Consider the following 24716-nt stretch of genomic DNA (forward strand, 5'->3'; position numbering starts at 1 on the left):
TATGGAGGCTCCCAACTGTGGTGAGGTTTCCTCCTAGTCTGGTTTTCACTTGTCTTTTAGAAGTGTTGCTACACCTATTATAGGCCAAATTTTTTTGTTACTTCCAAACTGCATTATGCATGTCACACCTGTATACATAATTTCTCAATTCCTCTATGTAGCTTAATTACTGATAATTAGTTTTTTAAATCAAGAGTTCGTTTGGTACCTGTGGAGAACGTTACAGACTCAGAAACTGTGCTGAGACCCTGTTCTCTGAATACATTTCACACAGAACAAAGATGCAACGAATACAGCAAATGGCACCGCAAGCTTTCCTTGGAACAGTTACCCAGACTTCTCAAAAACACCACCTCTATGGAAAGCAGTCAACTCCTATGGCAATTTATTACTTGCCTACTTGATGGACACCAGCACCACAGACATCTAATATGACGCAGATACCTCTCTAGCAAGTGCAGAACTTTTTTTATACAATACAGAGAAAACAGGAAAGTGAATTCTAATTCAAGCAAGAGGTAGTGAGGTTAACAGGGTCCACGTCCCCCTGCCATGCTTATAAACCATGTAAATAGTACTACTGATATAGAGGAAACTTTTTAAAAAATCATGTTATAACACTGTTTTAGATGTTCCGGTATTATCACAGCCTTTGTTGCAGTGTACGTGCAGTTAAGCAGGTATGTATGTCTGTACCACAGCCCATTCTCAATTCTTCAGTGTTAAAGTAACATACAACATGAATTAAACAAGAAATTTATGCAGTTTTGAGGAAGAAAACAGTATTGTATCAAGCTGTATAACCCATCTGGTAAAAGTGAATTAAAATGTTACGATATCTTCTTATAAAACACCTCATTACATCCACAAGGTACATCTTGGAAGAAAGACATTTAGGCTGAAATTAAAAAACAATAAGCTCTGTCTTCAAGTTCTAACACACACATACACAAAACACCCTTACTTACACACTTTAATCCCTATGGATTTTTACTGGCATTACAGTATTTTTCTGCAAGTAACTCTGTGGGATTGATTGCTAGATATTAATTTTGAAAGATCATATGGACACAAAATACGGGTAATGATTACATCATGATGACAATGTAATGTCCAAAATAACTACAACATTTGGCTTCCCATGAAATATGCACGTTCCTACTACATGAAAAACAAAGTCATGTTTCACATTAAAGAAGCAACAAAAAGATGTATAAGTATTCCTTTTTAAAGAAACTTTTCTGCAAAGGTAGGCAGCTGAGCAGTATGTAACTGCCCTCTTTGATTTATGATCATTTCCTTTATCCTGAAAGCAGTTAATTTAATACACAGATTTTAACACTAAAATGTAATGGGCAGGTTTAACCTCGTGTATGTTTTTTTGCATCTAGGTCATCAACTTCAGGAAACAGAAAACATGTGTTTACAAATGAGAGACTTCAAACAGTGACCTGCTTATCAAGCCTCCTTAGCATACTCTGAGTAAACTGAAATTGTATACCTGAGTGGAGTTAGATAGTTGGTTTTTCCACGGCTCCTCTGCGCTGCTGGTCAGGTTTGTGCGGTTATGAGGTAGAGAGAGTGCGTTTTGCTGCAGGTAAGGCACGTTTCCATTACTTCCACTTTCTGTTATGTGATTATTGCCTATCAAAATAGTGTCTGTACTACCCAGCGTTCTTGCTGTGCTGCAGGGAATGGGGCCTGCTGGAAAGGGTCCATTAGCCATAGGCTGCCCGGGGCAGGCGGGACGGATTCCACGCTGAGCGACATTAGGCACTCTGGTTAGAGCAACCTGTGGCTGCTGACCAGAGACAGAGTTTGTAGGCAGTGATGAATCAGCTGTTGGCCCATTAGGAATTCCAGTAGATCGTACCTGTGCAACTCCTGTTTGTCTCATCTAATGGAAGATGAACAAAGCACAAGAACATTAGCTGCAGAGTTTAAAAAGTAACAATCATACAACGTTTGTGTACTTTATTGCACTGGTCAATTCCAGTTTTATTCTGATTTTAAGATCTTCGCAGTTGCTTTTGAGAAATAAGACGACTGTCATGCTCACAAATGTGCTGAGCGAATTTTAAGGTAAAGCTATCGGCACACTTTTCTTCTAGGTTCTTCAGTTTGAGTGTTAGCGTTTTACTGCTAAAGTTGGACACAAGAGAGAGAGAAGTGAACAATGAGAGGAGGAGAGATATGCTGTAATACGGCTTACTACGACTAAGTATTTTTCAAGTAAGACTGCTTTTAGATGTGTCCACTCACTTTAGTTTGAAAGTGTGGCTTCAAAACTTTTATGTTATCTGGTAGCCCTATAATAAAACACAGCTAAACCCGTTATGTTTCAACCAGTAAACCACAATTATACTTTATACAAAAAACAATGACTTAATGTAACGTAATAAAGGGCATGAGAACTCTGTACAATAGAAGTTCTTCAGAATTCAAGAAACACACAGACATCATTACTAACAAAAGTTTTGTAGAAGAGAAAAATATTTTTGTTCTCACCTGCTGGTGTTGCTGCATCAAGACAAACTGACTCTCCAGCTGTTCCAGCACAAGTTTCTGTGCTGGATTTAGATTATTTCGGTTTGCACGCAGCTGTTCCAAGTGCTGAAAAAACAGCAGTACAGTTCAGAATCATTGAAATTGCATGTACTTTTTAATAACTTTCTTGCATACAATACTAAAAATTATCCACAAAGACAAGACGTTTAAAGCTGAAAACATGATTGAGATTTCTCTTGCAGACTCAAACATCTTTCCATACACTATTCTGTAACCAAACCTTATTACTAGTTACTAAAACGAAAGAAACTTTCTAAAGTATTTGAGTGTACAAATATTACCACCACCCTAAAATTAAGTGTACCTGTACCGTAAAAGAAAACTACATTCAAGTATGATTATATAGAATTCTTGTTATCATTATGTATGTTTTAGCACTTTTTTGTACTGTGCTATTTTTTATTAAAACTGTTCAGCACGAAGTAAATTCAACCTATAGTCACACATGAAAACTTCTCCAGAAAATATTAAAAAAAAAAAACCAAACCCAGAAAACTATACAACCTAATTACAGGGAGCAATATCTTAAGTTATGATACTGAACTCATTTGCAACTGATAAATTTAAGTATCTATTACCCAAAATCTAATTTTTGTATTCATTTTAAACTACTCAGCATGTACCATCATTCTACCAGTAAGTCTGCTGCTGTTGAGTGGTATGACATAAATGCTGAAATTGTGGAACATAGAAGCACTATCTGAGAAGGAAGGGAGGGGGTGTCTGGAGAGAAGGGCAAAAGTTGTGCTAAGCAAAAGGTGACATATAGGCGTTTTTCTTGACTGTTCTTAAATACTAAGCTACTTCACATCATTGTAAATCCTTTCAAAAATCCCCAAAAAACTAACCCAAAAACCAAACCCCAACAAAAAACAACAAACCAACCAAACCAAGCCCCACCAAAACCAAACACAAACCAGGTTTCCTTTAGTTCCTTTCAGGCCTGCAATGTATTATTTTTCTAAATCCTTCCTATCTCCTTTGATTATGCTATATTAGTAATACACAAATGGAACTGAAGTATGAATATTAAATAAACTGTAGTTTGTTCCGCTTTGAACAACTGTATTTGCAAACTATCAACTCAAAAAAAAAAAATCCAGCATTGCCTGAAAAAGTGGTTAAAAATGGCTCATGCCAAACTCCCTGGATTAACAGTGGCTTCCATTCTGAAGTCCCTCTGTAGGGGACTGTAATGAATAAGACTAATCCATATATAGATGTATATGACTGTGAGATGAAAACAGGGTCTCCGTGGGAGCACATGCACCAGGTACACAGGAGCCAAAACTAGTGCTCTTCAGTTGTTGTTTTGCTTTTTAAAAAATGTCTAAATAGGGTAACAGGAATCAGTAAGACTGACCTAGCACATACGGCAGCAGAGGCAAGTCTGCACTCCTTTCCAGTGCTACAGGTGCAGAGGCTTTGCGGGCAGCACTGTTCTTGCTGCCCACCAATTCTGTGGAACCAACACCCATCCCTCCTCCACTGGCATGTTGCAGCCCCGGAGGCTCTTAGCCTTTCCCCTTCTGCTTTTGTTAGCCGAGCCATTTGGTGTGTCTTATGTGCCATATCCATCCAGCCTCTGAGCTGCCACTTTTAAAAGGCTGGCTTAGAAGACGTGATAAAGGTTTTATTCAGTCTCTTCTTGCATTGCATCTTTTTGGCTTTCCTAGTCGTATGTGCTGGAACCTTGTCAAGCTATTGCCAGCAAATGCAGTATACCATACTTAGATACAGAAGCCTACTTAGATACTGCTTAGAGGAGGAAGTTGGATCTGGAAAAAGGCGAAACTAAAAAGGGGAAAAAGTAGTAGGATATAAAATAAGCAGAGAGAAATAATGAGAATGCATGGGGTGGGCGGGGGGCGGGGGGGGGAGAGAGAGAGAGAGAGAGAGAGAGAGAGAGAGAGAAGAATGATTAGGGAGGACCAAAGGTGTAGGAAGGTGGGGGGAGAGGGAGGGAAGGGAGTGAAAAATTATGCAGCATAATAAAGCCAATATTGTTCAGAAACAGAAACAGCTGAAGAACTATATTGGAGTTGAGGGGAACACTGCTCAGTCAATCAGAATGCCTTCTGTCTCTGCACTGTGTTCCCTTCTATTTTGCCTTGCAATCCAAAGCAGTATCTGTGATACATGGGTAAGAGTTTCCAGCTAGGCCTGATTTTCAAAATACGGAATTCCTGCTGAAGCTCACTGCAAGCCCTAATGAACTGAAGAGACGACAGAACATCATAACCAAAAAGACTTGAAACAAGATTTCAAAAATAAAATCTAGCATTTCATATAAATACATTAGACGACATAAAATATAGAAAAGCAGTACAAGATTTCATTTGAGTAACTGTATTCTGTAGTACGTGCATTTTGTTTACGCAATTTGATACAAGAAGCTACCTCAGAAGAAAAAGAGAATATTACAATACTTCTACACCTCCTTCAATATCCCCCACATTACAGCAAGTAGCAAAACTCACTTGGCACACAAGTGCGGCAATTTGCATATCTATCTTTAAATCATCACAAGAAAAAAGAATTACTGCATGTTCTTACTTTATAAATTACAGAATTCATACAATGTAAGTGTTCAGTTTCTGCTAGAGATTATTTATTTAATACAGAACTAATCTCACATAGAGAAGCCATAAATATTAGCACAACTTGAATTACACTGTTGGAATTATTTGGGAAGTATTTCACATTGAATTTGAGAAATGTGAAACCAAAAAGCGCTCCAGATTTACTTTCTTAAAAGGAAGAAGGAAAGAAACAAAAATTATATCAAAGCTTCTGAAGATCTCCAACATACCTACCTGTAATTTCTGTGGTGTCAAGCACCAAGAATGAATTTGTTGCTGTACAGGAGGATGTGACACTGCATGGCCACTGCTCCAAACATCTGAAGTATTCTGAGAGAAAACATTACATTAAAATGCATGACTATCAAAGGGTCAATGTAATTTCTTTTACTATCTAGATTTTATCTTATTTATGAAAGAACTAGTCATTGTTTCAAGAACAACAATATAAACAAAGAACATACTAAAACATGCCAAGTCTCATTCTACCATTCAGCATCAGAATAGCCAGAGGAAAAAGTTAAATGATATCTAACATCATAACGAGAAACAATCAAACCAAATTACGCAATTAACTTAAATGTACACTACTGTTAAAACTCAATACTGTATCTACTGTAACACTATTACATGATGATGAAACACTTGAATTCTAAATATAAGCAAAGGCAATAGACAGGATGACATGATCGTCTCCCTCTCTATCATCAGACTATGACTGTACTTTTTCATTTATACAACTATGATTGTAGTATAGTGCCACCGACCTGCATTGCCCTTATGCCCTTCCTGTCTGAACTGTAACCTCATTAAACACATCACTGAAAAATGTTTTTTAAAATTCCTAAAAACATTCCCCACCTTGATGCCAAAGGATTAAAATTTACAGCACAAATTCTGTGCATGCTGCATCACTTTAATGCATATTTCCATATAATTTTGGTAGGGGGCTCTTTAGTTCATCAGAATATATACCTTTGTTGGACTAGATGTTCTTTTCCTCTTGGCAGGACTGGTCAGGTCATCTACTTGGCTAGAAGGAATCATGTGTAGTGGCAAGGATTGCTGTGAAATTGGTGTTTGAGTGAGGCCTAGTACAGGTTCAGTATTTGGATGATGAGGTTTACAAGCCTAAGAATCACAGAAGACAAAAATATGGTTCTATATATTCTTAATTCTTTCCTTTAAATTACATATTTTAACAGCCCACATATATTAAAAGGGCCGAGTAGATATTCTGAAGATGATCTCAATAACTGAAAATTCAGTTTCCATATGGTCATCAATGGAGGAATGTGTACCTTTCATGGGATTATTAAACCACTGCAGCATTTCTATTTAAGATGAAATCTTTTAAAATCATGAAAATCCACAAAGGTTCTAAATTGGTACCCCCATATTTCTCCCATATTATAGGGAGCCTCTTGATCTAGTATCCCTTTGCAAATAAATCAAAGGCTTTTTATTAATAAAAGCCAGTCCTGTGCTCAATAAAATAAGCTTGACCACTACCGATTGTAAAGAACCCTTAAAGCTGGGCACCTGCAGAACATAACCCAACTTCTCACCTGCTGCGCTGTGTTCATGGCACCCTGCCTGGAGGTAAGCTCTGCGGGGATTGGTAGGCTCCATGCCTCCTCAATACTAGGAAGTAATTTAGTTTTATTCTGTAGACTACCTTGTGGAAGGTTACACAACTGAGCCTAGGAAAAATTATGTAAAAAGCAAATTTAACACAAGCCTACTTTAGTAAGAGCAAGTCCATGAAATCTTCCTAAATGCTGTAGCTAATTATGTCTTAAAGAGAGGACAGATTTAAAATTTGGGGTTTTAGAAAGGTGCTAAGTATAAAGAGGGTAACCAGAATATAAACCTTTGTGAGAATCAGAACAAAGATGAGCTCTGGATTCAGAGGTCTCATAATTCCTTTTTTCTGAAATTGCAAACAAGAGTGAAAGATAGCATGTGTGTATTCTCTCTATATGTTATGAGAACTTAAAAATGTAGACAATACAAAGAAAAAAGCAAAGTGATGTAAAACAGTATGCTTTGATTAAATGTGCAAAATAGGGTTTATAAGGAATTAAGCTTCACTTAAAAAATGAAGAAATAAAATATTACAGGCTATGATATGCTTACAGTACACATGAAAACAGGTTATACACACCACAAACAATTGCAAGTTAAATTTGTGTGTTACTTCTCCCCTCCCCTCTGCTGTGTATTTGGAAGAGTATTTCCCGCTTCTTAAAACTTTACTTTTACCTGTAAATACTTTATCCGTGCTGCAAGTGCAGAGGTATTACTACAATTTTTGCTCCTAGTTGCATTTAAGTAGCATTTAATGGCATCCTGAGGCTGGTTGCAGGACTCATAGAGTGTGCCTAGGTCCATCCAGGCTGCAGCATGGCCATGGTCCAATTGTACAGCACAGATATAGGCCTGTAAAGCATCCATAGGCTGATTTTGCTGTTGATACAGCACACTGAATAGAAAGATTAGTGAAGTTGAGAATTAATAACAAAGTCAAAATACAAACAAGTCAAATATACACATCCCCCTCAAAACCCATAATAAACTTTGTCATTATATAAAGCACAGTAATAAGCATAAACAACACAATCTTAACATGCAAAGCTCATAGCATATTCAGTATTTTTAAAAATTGAGAAAGCAAATATAGATTTCTTATTTAAACTTCAAATCAGACAAGTCTGACAACATGAAGGTATAAATAAAAAAGCTTTATAGTCCCCTTGAGAGCACAAGAGTTAAAAAGCTGATATCCTTTATTTATATATATTAGCATTGAATTATATCACTGTATTACCCTGTATCATTCTTACCCTATAGAACACCATGTATCTGCACTTGCTTCTGATTTATCAATAGATTGCCTATAAGATATAAAGGCATCCTGAACTTTCCCAATACTTGAATAGCACCTGGGAGAAGAAAAAAAGAACTTTGGTAATATTTATAGAAGGTAATCATTGAGGGTGGCTTACCAAGTCTGATCTGATAAATGTTAAGTCATGCAAATACATACTCATCTAGATGAATCCAAAACATTTGCTGTTTCTGAACACCAGGCATAAGCAGACTCAAACATCTTAATCAACATGTATTACTAATTATTTATTTGAAAAGTACACCAAAACTACTTAAACCCTAGCTTATTGCATTTGTAAGGAAAACAGAAGTCATACCACATTTTCAAGACTTACATTTTTCATTTATGACAACTTATCCGTCATTAAGAACTATATTTATCTACAGACAGCATTATAAGGACACAATTAAGTTACCTATTTTATCAAACAAATGGTTTTGAAACTTCATGTTCTACAAGAATTGCTTCAGATTAAGAGATATTGACCAACTCAATCAGGATGATTCCTGATTGCCTGGGAAGTTTTTTATGTGCATTTGTCACATCTCAATAAGATTTCAAGTAACGAACAACAAATCAGTTAGTTTTACTGCATATATAGAGCACGAAATTTTGTAAAAAAACTTGCTGTTCTGGATTTTTTCATAATTTCTTACGTGAATATTTTTCACATACAAATTCAAAGTTATTCTGCCATTATAAGCAGAAATGTCAGAACTCTGAAGAGAATTACAATTATACTACAGGGAATAATACCTACCTTTTTAAAATGAAAAGCTTCAAATAAATACAATATTAAAAAAATAATATACATGTTTACTAGCTTAATCTACAATAGTTGTGCTTCTTACATCGTTTGTAATAAGTTTCCCTGTTGGAAAAAGAACTGACAACTTTCAAAACACATACATAACAACAGAAAATTTATTCTAGTAGAAAATAAAACCCAAGCAGAACAGTAGAGGCAAAGGTTTGTCAAACATGCTACACTCTTTCATATATTCTTGAGGCACCCTAGGAAAGGAATACAATAAAATCTAGCAGTATTTTGCCTAAAACAGCCATTAAGTCTGAATACAATGTTTCAGAAGACCATTTTAATCACAATCTAACCCAAGTTCCAATAGACATGTTTCAATCTGTCTGTTTATCAGATACATGAAGACTCTGATTAGGACAGCACTAACATTAAGCACCCAACAAAACTTAACACAAGGTGATGGATTTTTTTTTCAGTAAGGGAGCAGGGGGGTGGTGGTATCTTTTTGAAAGGTGCCTTTAAAGCAACTTGCTATCCAGTTTGGACAACCAGAGGAGGAAGGAATAACACAAGAGAATACATGAGGAGGCAAAAAGAGGAAGGGCAAATGCAAAACCCTGTAACCCTGTTCCTTTCCTCTCCTTCTGCCAGCATATGGACTGAAGGAATGAGGCACAGAAACGTTTTTGCTCCAGTCCTCCCTGCAGAGTATGAGAGGTGCTTCCACTAGATTTTCTTCCCCCATTTCCTGCTCCCCCTTGTTTGTATGGTCCCAGGTTTCATTCTAGCCTCATGAAAGCCGTGGCACAGTAGAAGCAGCAGCACAGCAGCTGCGCACACATACTTCATGGAGCCCTGGCTCCGTCCTGCTGCTATGTAAGAACTCAACTAGCTCAAGGCACGTGGAACAGGGCTACTGAGGGAAAAACAGGATTTCAGTCGAGTGGATGATGAGCCAGATGATCCGTGGCCCATTTTCCTTTTTCTCTCCACACCTGCTCTAACCCTTTGCCCTTCACACTCAGTGCCCGTGTTCTTCCCTTAGCCTGCAGCTGCTCAAAGAGCCCTGTCTTACAGGAACAGCTGGAGGAATATAATTAGGATGACAAAACCAAAAGCAGGTTCCAGTTGTATGTGACCAGAACCTCCAAGAAAGTCAGAAGATACTGAGGGTAGGATATTAATTTTATTTTTGCATAATTCCTTTCCAATGTATTTCTCAACAGAACTGACCTATTCACATATGGACTTGAACTACCCTCAAAGCTTTCTCCAAAACATAATTATTTCAAGAGTTACTGCTGGCTTGTGTAAAGTAGTCTATTTTCTTAAAAAGGAGACCAAGAAAAGTCATCAAATTTATATGATTTACATCTTGGAATAAGTTATTTTTCAAGTAAAAACTACTGTCTGATAGCACAGAATTAATACAACACTTAAATAGACATTAGAATGGATCAATCTGAACTATCTTGGCCTAATATTTAGTTGCAATATATGCTGTTTAGAAATGGATGTATATCTGGGAAAATATTTGTATTTCAAGTGCAAAAAATGATTGAGATTCGAAGGGATATTCTGAGAAAACAGAGAGATAAAGAGTTGTGAAAAAGGTATGAAAAGAGCATTTACAAAAAAAAAAAGGGGGGGGGGAAGGCAGAGAGGAAGAGAATAGAAGATGTGGGAGGAGGAGAAGAAACAGGTAAAACCAGGTAGGGCAGACTCAGATTACTGTAAATGTGTAAAATGTGTAGACTGACTGATAACTACAAAAAAAGAAAAAAAAAAAAAAAAGGCAGGACCACTTGGGTAACATACTTCATTTCAACTTCTAATCTATATTCATCCCAAATGTTAGCACCTTGTCTTTTTATACACTTTCCAGAAAACTAGACTTCAGTAGATACATACATCCTTTCCCTTCATTTTCCCTCTGAAAATATTAAGAAGAAAAACAATGTAAGATACTCACAATAATGAGTATCCTCAAAAAATTTACAAATATAGTTACAGTGTCTATAGTCACTTCTCACCTTCCAAGGAAATACCAGGATTGACCAGAATTTGGATCTGCTTCTAGAGATTTCTGGAGATACTGTATAGCATAGCTTTCCTTGGTTGCCTTGTCTCCAAGCTGATCCACGGTGTGATGCATCCAGCCTACAAGAAGAATCCATAAATGGCAGAAGTGAAATTCCCCAAGACTGTTCAACACTTTGGTGCAGCAGGATATTTGCAGCATTAGGTCCTCTTTAAAAACAGGAATATCAAACAACAGTATCGCATATAATATTATGAATGAAACTTTTAAAACTTTTGAAGTTCTATACTAAAATTACAGGACAAAAGGACCCTACGTCAAAATTACTTTCAGGTACTTTTAAAGCGTTTTTTTGTTCTAATAATTTTCTATGAGGTTTGTAGCATAATTATGAACTGCTCAATATTCTACTATAAAAAGTTAATCTGAAAATGTTAACTCTTTCCTCCTCTGAACACAGGTACCTTCCCTATCACTGTGAAAAACGCCACCATTCTCCCTGTCACGCCCATCAATTATCTGTACATTATGTTCAGTTTACTCCTTTTCTTCTAAATCCTCATATTTATCCCATATCTACATTTGGACAATTCCCGAACAGAACACTGGTAAGTATTTTTATATCTTCATTTAAATCTTTCTTACATTGTCATTTCACACCTTCATTGCTGAAACATCCTTTCTGTTCACCTTGACAAATGCAATCCCCTCTCATTTGCATAACAAATTCTGCTGAAAAGATCATTTTATTTCCTCATCTAACCACACATCATGTTCTTTCAAATGCCTGTTTTTCTTTCATTACATTAGACAAATTATTCGTCCTCACTCTAAAGGCCTTCCACAATCCATGCTCCCGTATCATCTTTTACATGCTATTAAAACGCACCTCTGCTCTAGCACTGATGCAAGGCTTGGTTACCATTAGAAATGAAGCACCTTCATCATCTTCTCAAGCTGCTCCTCATCTGCCTCTATGCTCACATAGAATCCCTTTAAGCAGCCACAAAATCATCTCAGTGCCATTCATATCACAAGTACAAGGAAATCCTTTATAACAGGCAACTGGCTTGCTGAAGTCACTACATGCCACACTGGTCAGCAATGTCTTGCTGTTTGCTTAATCTCCATGTATTTGTTTTAACAATCCACTGCTTTTCAGCCAACGTTGGTAAAACTTAAGATGTGACAATGGATTGTCCCTCTGTTTTTATAGTGTCTCGCCTATAAACAGTCCCTTGTGGAACACTATGATACCAATTTCATAAAATATCCAAGGTTTGTATAAAGTTTTAGTTACCTACAGAGCTGTACACACCTCTGCGCTAAATGTCCATTTAAAACCTGCATCAGCTAAACTTCAGCACCCTAAGCTTATCCTTTTTGATACAGGCTAACTACATGAACAGGTAATACCACTCAAAAGATCCAGACCAAATCCACATCTCATCTGAAATGCTACAGAAAGTAGGGAAGGCTGAGAACTGAACTGATGAGAATTTGCAGCCTTACTTCACTCTGTAATTAGACTATACCTTAAATATTTTTATTCTACCTGTTCTATACAGCTTATATTTTATTCCATGGGCTTACAGTCTGTCAACGGTCACGGCGACACTTTTGGAAACAGAAGGCAAACTTCCGAACTTTGAAAAAGGCAACCTAAAAGAAAATTCTATCTATTGAACATTTGCCTAAGGTGTTTTATGAAGTATCACTTGGAAACTGTGGTCAGAAGCTTGAATATTTCATGGACTGCAAGAAATGTCAGGTTAGGAGCCACGTGGTTACAGCGCTGGAAAAAAAAGAGTACTTTATATCTTGTCTGAAGATGGATCAAGTTAAACCCTACCCATCGGGGGGGGGCGGGGGTGGGGGGAAAGGGGCCCAAAACCCCAGTAATTTTTGCAGGGGCATATAACATACACAACTTTCTCTCATGGACTTCATAAACAAGCTATGATCTTGATTCAAATCCCAAGTCACTGAAGTTCTTAAGCATACAGAAAACACTCATGCTTTAAGAAAAAAAGGCTTATGTGAAGGTGGTTATCAGAATGCATCTGCGTAACTGTACACTAAGGATAAATATATCGGGTGCAGTGCCAGGCAAAGCCTGAGATAAAGGTAACGGTTCAGGGATTATGAACAAGGGTAAAAAAAGACATTAAACAATTTCCTGAATCTTTGGAAATGTTGTGTGGTGATGCCTATTTTCTGTTTCATCAGAACCTTGCAGGATTGAAAAGATAACATGTTGTATCTTCAGATCTTTACTGAGGTTCACTGATAAAAATAAAGAGTCTATTTCTAGGAGACAGAAATGAGAACTAGCAATCCCTATCTAGTTTCACTGCTGAACCAAGGCTTGCTTCCCAATTTTATCTTCCTGTGCAGGGAGGTGAAAAAAGGCAGAAAGCAAGAGAGAAGGTGAGGGAGAACAAACAAAAGTTTTCTACCAGGATAGCACAGGTAAGGAAACTGGATCTCTCTTCTCCTCATGAGTAAAATGAAGAACGTACAGAAAGAAGGTGATGGAAAAACCCCGGTAAGCTGTGCAGTTTCCCATTTGCAAGACCTAACTCAAATTCTCAACTAGCATATTGACCACTCTTCCACTCTTGGGGCATTTTTAACATAATAAACAAAAAGGTAGGTTTTGTCTGTACTTCACAAAAGTTCCACGCTCTTTTCCAAATCTTTACAGTCTAATTTGTAACAAATCCGTGTGTTGCCTCAGCAAGAGGATGTGCTAGCCTAGCTCATGCTGCAGGTTTTTTTTTTTTATGCTTATCAACCACTCTCATGCTGAACTTGTGGCAATTGCTTTCTCCCCAATAAACAACATCACCTCAGTCTCTCAAGAGAGAAGCCTCTTCCCCATTTCAGCACCTGGGCTTATCCAATTACGTGGACACCACCTAGGAATGTCCCTAGCCAAAATTTATTGGCAGAGTGCTTTGAGAACCTTTAAACAAATGCTTATGTTGCTCTTACACTCTTCCTTATGCAACTGCTGAGTATAATTGCAGAAAGAATACCGGGACAGATTTGATCTTCAGTCTCATTAATTTAATGTAGTTTTAGGCAAAGCGGTGAAAAGAATTATTGTTTGGAAAGCAAATGAAATGGCAAAAAAAGAAGAAACAAACTGCTCTTATCCAACTGTACAGATCTTACTGTTACATCTACCCAAACTAGTCAGTACCCATCCGCTCAAACGGATAGGTATTTATCTGAGAATCACAGGGTTCTCCTCCACAGTGATCTGCTTTGGAAACCAGCAACAAGAGCCAAGATTTTAATAATTCTCTCACAAGACATCTGAACTTATTTAAATTTCAACTCTGGCTCAATAAACATTAACTAGGTAAAGAAAATAAAGAAAGGGTATTTTCATGCCAAAATGATTTTTCTGTTGGAGTTAAAAAAGTTCAACACAGAAATACAAATTTATTTTGATTGCGTTTTGCCAGTAGCATTCTGGCAGATGGCAGGTATTTTCCATTATTTTTTCTAAGCAGCAGTGCACCACCCAGACTATGCTGCCTGAGGAGGTGTTTTTATTACCAGCTGCTAGAGACAAAACCTGCCATAAACACCATACTCTGATAAATACCACTGTTAGCAGTGAAGAGGAAAAGAAATGGCATCATTCCTCGAATGTACTAGTTAAGACCACTCTGTCCCTTTCTCCATACAGGAGCTACCCACACTACAAAACTAGGTGACCTATGCTGACTGAATAAAGGGAGTTAATCCAGTTTTCAGATAGCAGACAATTCTCGAAGTCACTGCTCTTATTGCTAGCACAGAGAACTGTGGTAGGATTTTATGAATACAACCATGAGCCTTTGCTCTTAATGTGACAACATACATGAAACAGAGTTGAAGAAGTATTGGTCAGCTATTTTGGGAAGCCTGTCTTCCACTGATAACACATATAGCCTTTCTGGATGAAACTGCTGACAATTTATACTAGGTGGGATAACACCAAGTTAAAAAAAACTCGAAGAGGATACTGAAATATAAACAACGCTGTTGTGTGACAGCAAAAAGATCAGCACCTAGAGTCCTGCAGTGAACTCCTCCAGGAGTTTCATTTGTCATTTCACACAGAAGAATCAAAAGCTAAACAAATTAGCCCACTCCAAATCCATACACAACCTGCACCACAAAAAATAGAAAGCATTTTGCCCATAACTTAGTGCTAGTTACTAAACTGAATTAAATGACCACTATGCGAAGGGGGAAAAAAATAAAAATGGGCATAAGCAGACTAAATTAATATTTAGAATAATAAATTAGATGAAGAACATGGAGAAAGTGAATGAAGAAGTTTTGCACTGGGTTGAACAATTTTATTAAAATATTCTGGAAATACTTTTATAAGGCATATAGGACAAAAGTAATTTACCCACCCATTAGAAATGTTGGTCTAAAAAAGATTTATCAGCTTTCTATAAATATGGAAGACAACAATTTAAAAAAAAATAGTATTTTTTCTCTTTTTATGTGGTTTCTTTTATGGAATCTGATGATAAACTTTTTAGTTACAGAAACAGGTTTTCGTTATGTACTATAATTAAAGAGAAAGAAAAGGTAAATTTTTCGTTTGCCATGTTCTTCTGTTCTGCAACAGAGAAGAGTATCTTGGCTTAGTGCGTTTAGCCTGGCTATTCAAGGGATGTTGTCAGAGGCAGAACAGAGAATACAGAATTCTAATGGCTGCACTCCTTCTCTGAAAGACCATCCCCTCATTGCCCAAAACCTGTAACGCGCATACTGTAGCAAGTCTGAGAGCTTTTTAATTTTGTAAGTTTAATTAAAATCTTTTCCTCCTCTCTTATTTACTTAATTATCTACTGCTATGCATTCTATTTTGGGTGAAAAATCTCACGTATCATACTCAGTGTTTAAGACTCACTTTGGAAATGGAGCCTTAAAAAACACTGCTGAAGGCGACGATGGAAAAAAGAAACACACAGAAAAATAAAAGTTAATTTTACATACCTAACTGCTGTAAGACAGTTGCTTTTACTTGTGCAGGAAGGTTTTCGATCTGCAAAAGTTGTTCATAAGCTTCCTTTGCAGAGTGATACTTTCTCTGCAAAAGGAAAAAAGTAAATGGATTAATCATAAAGCTTACAACAGATCACCAATAGCAATGATTTCACAGCACTGACAGCACACAAACACATTGACAAAAAATTATAAACTTTGGGGTTTTTTTTGCATACAGTGCATATGAAAGCTTTAATGAGTGACGTATATATACGGTAAGAGAGTAACTTTCATAAATATAGTATTTAATATAAATTGACCACTTAAAATAATTGAGGGAAATTTGCAAATTATTAGATTTAGTCAACTCCTAATTTATGAATTATGGTTCTTACACAAAATGAATATACTGCTTTTAAGGGGAATGCTTGAATGTGAGCCTACATCTGAAAAAACCCTACACAAATTCCTCCCAGGAAATTCGTAACAGAAATGAAGATCATGGGTAATTGGTGGCTGGTATAATTTTGCCTCTCTCCTTCCTTTGGCATATTTGAACTGCCTTTTCAACATATTTGTTGTCCTGGTAAGAGTCCCACCATATGTAGAATTAAAACATATCCATGGATTATGCCTAGAGAATGAAGATATTCCATATCTTATTATTTGTTATATAGTTTAAGTGTGCTTAAAGCATGGAAACATTCAATTCTTAATGCCCTATATGAAGAGGTCTTGATATAGAAAACACATTTCCAGGGTAGGACTGTGGTCTTTATTGACTTCTGGAACAGTATGAGCTGTTTTGTAGATATTAAAGGTTAAGACTTCTCGATAGATGAATTTTTTTCTAATAATGTCAGCATTTATCTTTGTGTTACCCTAACAATAATTGTTTAACAGTGAGTGTATTTTAAATGCTTAATTCTTCTGTTCCTCTTCTCCCACAAAAGTGTAGAAGACATGAATGCTGAGGTCTCTTAGTAAGAGTACTTTTTTTTTTAAAAAAAACATTCTAAAAATTCTATACCTTTTTTTTTTTTTTTAAGAAAAACATGCTTTCAGATAATCCAACATTAAGGCTTCATTCTGGCAAACAGATGAAGAACGTACTAAAATAAATGGGGCCACCTAAATGCAAACAATCATGACTTACATTTGTTTTATGCAAAGAGTACACAGTACTGACTACTGGTGTTTTAAAAGGGACAACTGGGAGGAAAACTCTAAACAATATAAATACCTATTAGAAGTTAAAAATGTTATTAGGTTCTTGAGATCTCACAATCACAAAAGACAACTCTGTTGGTTTTAAAACCTTATTCTAGTCAGGAAAAAAAATTAAAGCAGCAATTACATACTTTCAAATGGAACAAGGGGAAGTTGGTAGAAAAGATTTTTAATTGGTGTTCATGAAATGCAGACAACTGGTAAGAAAACAAATAATATAAATAAATAAAATATCCATGGCCAGCAAAATAAAAACAATTAGGAAAAATTTTAAATTTAGCATTGGGAACGAAATTCGTAGTTTATGACTATGAAGGATAAGCAAATGAACAGAAGTTCACTGTACAGCATGACAGCAGAGGCAGCAATCCCGATGTCAAATAGATAAATATTAGTCCCTAATATTCCCACTTTGAAAGAGATGTTTACATGTTTGGGAGAATTCAGAAAGACATATTAAAACAGGGCATGCTTTCCAGATCTAGAGTATTTTTTAGTTTTGTTATTTGTTGTATTATTTACCCTTTAGAAATCTGTCTACATATATGCCTTAAAATATTACAGAAAACTCTCTTAATTTGGTATTATTTAGATATGTTAGTTCCAAAGATCCAAAGTCCTTGGTACTGGCTGCATCATGAATGGTCTTAGAAATGGGAAGAGGGAGGGGAACCCAGTCCAACATCTTTCTTTAGACACCATACAAGCTACCACCCTGAATAGCTAGAGGGACTCACACTGCCACAGATGAAATAATAGAAACTAGCATTAAACACCATGAAAAACCACTGCTAACTCTTATCAGTACCGGGCTATTCTCTTGTTCAGAGGCTGGCAACCCATCATTTAAACTCCAGTACTGTGAAGGTATTTAATTAAGAAATGAATTAACTTTTTCATTAAATATTAGAGAGTAGATAATTTTCAAATATATGGAGGGGTTCAGAAAACTGTAGCACTGTGTCCTGGAAAAGAAACCAAGCCACCAGCCTGCCTCCAAAAACATCTCTTCGTTGTGTCAGAGGTAATATCCAGAATGAAGTCAAGACCCTTTGTGGTTCCAAGTTTCTCAAATTCCAGAAAAGACGACGACACCCCTCCCAACCAGAACTGTGAGACAAACCAAGTCTAATAGCAGAATGCACTGAAACGTTTTTGCTCTGACTTGTGTTAAAAAAAAAGTTCCCGCTGCCTACGATTGTCAGTCAGAAAGCATAGCTTAAGCACTTGTAACACTGGTCACACAATTATATAAGGCACCTGGCATGGTGACCCGAGACGTTCAACTTTCTATTTTACTCTAGCAGATCAAAAGAACCAATGTGTTGAGGATGCTTTGTTATATAAATGTGTCAGATGTGCTCCAGTGCTCAGAATGAAATCTGGATGGTGGCCAGGTAAGAACCGCAACAGTCCATGAAGTTTCTTAATGGTGTTTTGGGACAGGGGATTTCTGTCTTGTCATATAGCTTTGCACCAAAAGCATTCAAAAGAAAAAATATTTTGTTTATCAAATTTGTGTTGTTTATTTATATATAAATACCTAAAGTAATTTTTCACCGTGCCATCAAAAGACAGCACTTATTTATTAAGCTCCTTTTCAACTGACTGAAAATGTAGTTTATTTAGGTCTGTCATCATTTTAATTACAACAGTCTTTGTTTAGATGACACATCCCTTCCTCAGTCATATGATACCTATAAACACGATAAAAGGGCATACAATCTACATAATACAAACAGTCAGCCAAATTACAAATATACAATAGCTATTTCAGCAGCTACTTGGTTTTAACTTACTTATATTCTGAAAGCTCAGTAAGTGTTCTGTAATTTTCCAAAAGATTCACCTAAAAACCTCTGTGGTAGAATTTGATACAGAATTAGTAACACAGCTTTACGTGCTGTTGACCTCAGATCTCTAATGTTTCTGTCACATATGTTCAGTTAAATTTGAAAATTTCATGTCAAAAAAAGGCACGTGGGCAAGTGGCTAGACTCAACTCTCTGTGTATGTATGTGTATGTATGAGTAACAATATGAATATATATAAATTGAGAAACTACACTTTTTGTATCTATATGTAGCTTTTTAAATACATATATAATCTCATAAAAGAATTTTACTAGAAATCATGTTTAGGGATTTTTTTGCACTGAACTTGGGAGACTAGTAAATATGTAAGTTTATTAAAATAGCTACTCCATTTTATAGCATGACATAAAAAAAATGTTCTTAATTTAGCATCTATAATCTGAATTCCATAGATTGATTACATCATAGTTAGAAACTCAACCACACTTTATAAAAAGGAGCTTAAAGCTTACCTGGATTTCATATAAGTGAGCGATGTGAAACTGAACTGTAAGGGTGGGAAAATCAAAATTATTAGTTTTAATGAACCACAACAACAATTAAAGTATGTTTTTTCAAGTGAAAAAGTGCAAAACCAAGATAAATTACATTTTGAAGATACAAAAAAAGTACTTGTTTACATTGATATTTTACACTTAATATAATAGAACTGACAGAGAATGAATATGTATCATAACAAAGCACTAAGAGTGCAAACAGATATTACAGAAAGGCAGCCCATGGATTTTATTTGTATTCTGACATGCAGAGTCCATTAACCTTTCAGTAAACTTAGCAATAAAATTTCTTTAAGCAGAGATGCACAACAAGAGAATGCGGGTAATATTTTCTGTATATAACTGAGTTAAAAATAAAGATTTATTTTTTATTTTCATTCAACTGCCAAGGGACAGACTACCTGGGTTACAGAACAGAACAGAAAACTACATTATACACTACCAGCTTTATACAGGATCTTAAATTTTGGTGGTGTTTTTTTTTTTTTCCTTTCCTTTTTTGGAATTGTCTTTCCCCAGTTAAACTGAACTAAAAGCGTTAATAACAGATGGTATTCTGATCATTACTGTAAAGCACCTTAAATTCCTCATACGAATTGCACAGAATGCCATAATACTACTAGCAGCTCTCGGAGGCAAGAAAATTGCTGGCTGGAGAAAGAAAATGAAAGTTGTTCAAGAGTAAAAGCAGAGCGAAAATTATCCTCATGTTGCTCAAATCATTAAAGAAAAGGTGGAGTGCCTGATCTCTAAGGCTTGAGAACTGCCAACCTAGACTAGCCATCAACTGGTAAATAGCTAAAGCTAGTTGAGATGAATGTAATCCTTATTTTAATTTGATGAGGAAAGAAAAACTCCCTTGAGACAAACTTTTGCCTGATGTTCTTGAGGACTACAAGTAAGAAAATATCTGTGTTTGAGCCAAGCTCAATTTATTTCAATTACACAGATTTCTTTCTCCTGAAGCTACAGAATAGCACGACACAGAGGTTTATACAGGTAATTTGGAGTTGCAGGGTTTCTCTCTGGGTCATAAGGGAGGCGAAAAGCTCCCTTTGTGCACTGCTTTGTCCTTCACTATAAAGAAGGTAGCCCAGTGCACTTCAGAAACCAGGCCATAACAAAATGCATCATCTAAAATTTTAATAAACTTTTTGTGTTCCTTGCTAAAGGGCACATAACACACCCATTAAGTTCACCACACTGTCAAATTTCACACTGCACTGATGAAAGAAAAACCTCTGCTTTTGTTTCAGGAGTTCATTTATCTAAAAAATCTCTCCTTTATTTTTTTTCCCCTCATAGCAAAACCCCTTCAGTATGAAGCTACAAAACGAAGCCATGCCTTGCAGGGGAAAGAAATTAAAGCTATGACATTAGAGACTGCCTAAATAGAAAGAAGACATGCTTAGTACTCAAACATTTCTGCTAGGAAGACGCTCGCTGTAATGCTGTTACTCATCTAGCGCCTTTAGAAATGCAAGGGGTAGGATTAAGGCAACCTCAAGCATTTGTGTGACAGCAGCTGACGCCCTGGGCCAGAGTGCACGGTTCTCCTACCGAACCGCTAAGCGGTACAGAAGAACCTGAAAAAGTACCTCACGTGCCTCTTCGCTCTCTTCCTTTGGGTTTGTCAGGCACCGTGCCCCAAGCCACGGCACAATGAAACCCTTAGATGGGGCCATACCTCTACATGAATCTGGGGGCAGAGGGGACTGTGGGGCAGGGGTTAGGAAAACCTTACAAAAATTCAGAGATACAGTGAAAACCGATAGAGTTAGTGAGAAATAACATGAACTAACGTGAAATATAATAAAGAATCACATATCTGGTAGAAAACAATAAAAGCCTATTGACTTAGGAAGAATTCTGCAAATAATTTTGCAGAATTGTCTGTGCCTGTTCCTGATAAGTGACATAGCTTTGGAGAAGGCCTTGTAGCACAGCTGGCTCCTTGATACCAATACAGCCAGCAGTTTCACTCATGTAAACAAACCCCCTTTCATTACCCTTGCTGACAGAATATTCACTATTCCATCCAGCTCTGAATTAAAGTGATAAAAAAATGCTTTTAAATACTTTACCCAATGCTTCTGAAGTTAGACTTAGGAGGTAACTTAAGCTCAACATCAAGAGCAGCACAAAGGTACCTTAAAAACTGAGGGAGTAATTTCTTTCACAACTGTCTGCTTTTTAATTCTTACAGGCTCCAAAACATGCAGGAATATATGCTTAGTCTTGCATACAATTCTACTAACTATGGATAAACACCTGCAGGATGCTCTGTAACAGCCTACGGTATATACTGCATGTGACAGATCATACTACACTAAAAGATTAACGTGTTCAAGTACGGACAAATATATCCTATAGATAGTTGGCACCTAATCAAATAATCAATCAAATGATACTTTGTACTTTTTCTTACTTCAACAGCACAAGACTGATGCCGAATTTTATATCTATAAATTCAAACGGCATTAAAATGATCACTGAAAAATTACAGATTATCAAGATGCCACAAAGTTTTAAATAATTACTATTAAATGTGTGTTACGGCACAAGCACTACGTTTATAAATAAATAAATGAACAGTCAAATAGTACGTTTCCTTCAGAACTCAAGTCTTCAGAGCAATTAATAAGCTAAGTCTCATTTTTTACTTATTCCATTTACTAAACCAATCCACAATTCCACTGGAATATCTGTCTCCCCTGACAGATGGAGACAGGTTTTGTAGTCTTCCTCTCACAGTACTGATTCTGTTGATTTTGAAGGATTGGTTCATTGAAAATTGATACAGTTGTGAGCATAAGACTTTAAAAAAAAATCTACCACAAAATAAATGGGAATACTTATAGGTTACTTACTTTCAGCGTTAGACAAAGTGCAGGGATTGCAGTCAATCAAAGCTAACTGAAAATGCTGGAAAAAAAAAAAAGAATGTTTTTCAAACAAAGCAATACTAGCCTTTGGCAAATTATTAAGAATAAATCAATTTTGTACTTGAAAATGAATACTGCATGTGTCTTAAAGAAAACAATTTCCAATTTCTGTTCAACTGTTTACCAGAGGAAAGTAAGTTTTTTTTTAATCGTAAACATAGCAATGCTTCTAGTAATGCAAGATGGCAACAGACATCTTCACAAAACAATTGGGATAGCATCTGGAAGAATGATTGTATCAAATGAATGGTCAAAATTGGAAGATCAAGTTTCCCTCAGAACACACGACTGGGAATGTAGTCATACTAGCTCATAGCCTCATGGAGACAAACATCGAAGCTCTCAGTTTGTCTGTCTAGAAAAAAAGAGAATACTCTTCCTTCAAATTGAGTGATTTGAAGTCTTTTAAAAAAATTGATCTCTTGTCAAAAAGCACTTAAAAAAAATACCTTTACATTGAAACACAAGTTCATAAGGAGTTTGTAAGTTCTTACATCTTCTCCAGGTATTAAGGTAACTTCAGGTAAACATTAAAGCTTGCTTATTTTTAATCACTTTTCCTCGAGAGAGATGAAAAATACCTTTTAAAACATCTTTACATTCAGAAGTTCTGAGCCAAGCATTTCACTCTGCTAGAAAGAAGGTCACACAAGCAGAGCAATGAAGCCTGTCTGCCAGAAAGTCTGGATGTGAGCAATCATTTCACAAGTGTCATGCTAATTCAGTGATCACTACTGACAGTTTGAAACAAAACCAAGTGTGTTAAAATGAATGGAACCGGCACAGAAACTCAAGTGCCTCTGAACTTTTCCACAAACTTTATAGAAAACTCCTACACTGTAGAATTTGAATTAATGTATTAATTCAATAGAGAATAAGGCCTAGGACTATAGGAACCTAAGAGATAGCATATCAAATACTACTGTTAATAAATACTGTTATCTACAAAATACAGTTTCAGGTGGCTTTTAATACACAAAACATTACTGATGCTATTTTATTTTGTTAGCACAAAAATAATAATTTAGCTCCAGCTGTTCAGGATGCTAAACTAGGTGAAATCAGGAGCTTAGTAGTATAGCCGGGAAGAAAAAAAAAAAAAAATCCTTATTAATAGATGTATATGCAACTCACTTTCAGTATTGTCATACTCAGAGCTACTAGACACTACAGAACTTTCCTCATGGTCCTAATAATACCTCGTGTATAGCATGTCTATGTAACATACATCTCAAAAATTTATAAGAAGAGTTTAACAGACCACCAAATTTCTAAATAAACATTTTTAACCAAAAAATTATTAGAAAATTAATGTATTATCCATAGTAAAACATACAAAAAAGAATGCTGACGCTCTCATGAGCTCTGCGAGGCACACAGTGACACAGCTTACCTCCTCACTGACTTCTATCAACATCCTTTGTAACATATAACAGCTTTGAAAAAATGAAACCAACTAGCAAACTTGAATGATTGCACAAATTTATGATTTTTAATGAACCTTTTAGCAATATCATTCCCAGAAGAGAGCACAGAAAACAATGAATTCACATATACATTACTTGCAAAATAACTTTTTAACCTTAGAGCAAGCATTAAATAATAGCTTATAAATATTAAATATTAGTTTATTTCTCTGCCTTGCCTGTTCCTATTCCTAGTGTTCATCAGTAAGAGAACTGAAATCTCCCTTCACTTACATTGCAATGCAGGTTGTGTGCCTCAGAGACATCCTTTAGTCGGTTACCATAGTGATTCTACTAAGCAGGCAACTTAAAAAAAAAAAAGCCTAAATAAAAATAAAATGCTGTACTTTATACTGCATTTTGCCTGATGAAAGAAAAAAAAGGAACAGACCTATATACTTTGACCTGTACATTGAGCATACTGATCTAAATGGTACAAAATCCGTTTTGCACAGATGTGTCATCTTGCACTGTCACTAACAATTAATATGAAAAGATAAAGCAGAAAGGAACAGATTTGATCTCACCTAGCAATGCTATTATAAAAAATAAGCCGATCAAAAGAGAAACGATTGACAACTGTTCTGTAGTAGCTTTTCAGAAGGGTTATTGCAGTGAGACTCACTGAGAGAAAGCAGGCAACCATATAAGAAAATCTAACCATTTTAATATTTAAATATGCCAGTAGTATCAGTGCTGTACAGTGCAAAAAAAAAAAAAAAAAAAAGCAGGAATTTTCAGCAATGCCTCCTAAAAATTTAAATTCTTCCTGCTACATTAGCTGACTTTTAAATTTCAAAATGCACATTATGAAAATTTTCTAAGTGTAGTAAATTTCTGCCTGCACTGTTCACTA

The 24716-nt window shown here is 36.1% G+C and overlaps 1 protein-coding gene across 18 annotated transcripts in view; it reads right to left on the minus strand.

Moving 5' to 3' along the window:
- Positions 1–24716, minus strand: part of KDM6A (lysine demethylase 6A) — a 160654-nt gene that overhangs the window by 41749 nt on the left and 94189 nt on the right. For 6 of the 18 annotated variants that reach the window (XR_015704580.1, XR_015704579.1, XM_087756505.1 and 3 more), the window contains 12 exons: positions 22320–22374; positions 19405–19439; positions 17210–17275; positions 15858–15951; positions 10837–10963; positions 7997–8095; positions 7416–7635; positions 6719–6853; positions 6126–6281; positions 5385–5480; positions 2509–2613; positions 1502–1897 (listed from right to left, as the gene is read on the minus strand). Coding sequence is in view for 16 of the 18 variants with exons in the window: in XM_087756505.1 (XP_087612631.1) it covers positions 1502–1897; positions 2509–2613; positions 5385–5480; positions 6126–6281; positions 6719–6853; positions 7416–7635; positions 7997–8095; positions 10837–10963; positions 15858–15951; positions 17210–17275; positions 19405–19439; positions 22320–22374 (1584 nt within the window). In the remaining 2 variants the exon portion in view is untranslated. The remainder of the gene's footprint in view (positions 1–1501; positions 1898–2508; positions 2614–5384; positions 5481–6125; positions 6282–6718; positions 6854–7415; positions 7636–7996; positions 8096–10836; positions 10964–15857; positions 15952–17209; positions 17276–19404; positions 19440–22319; positions 22375–24716) is intronic. The other 12 variants (XM_087756507.1, XM_087756503.1, XM_087756511.1 and 9 more) reach the window with 7 other exon arrangements.

Source organism: Nipponia nippon, unplaced genomic scaffold, assembly GCF_047370975.1.
Source record: "Nipponia nippon isolate SJK-2023a ecotype South Korea unplaced genomic scaffold, ASM4737097v1 scaffold_2, whole genome shotgun sequence".
Lineage (NCBI taxonomy): Eukaryota > Metazoa > Chordata > Aves > Pelecaniformes > Threskiornithidae > Nipponia > Nipponia nippon.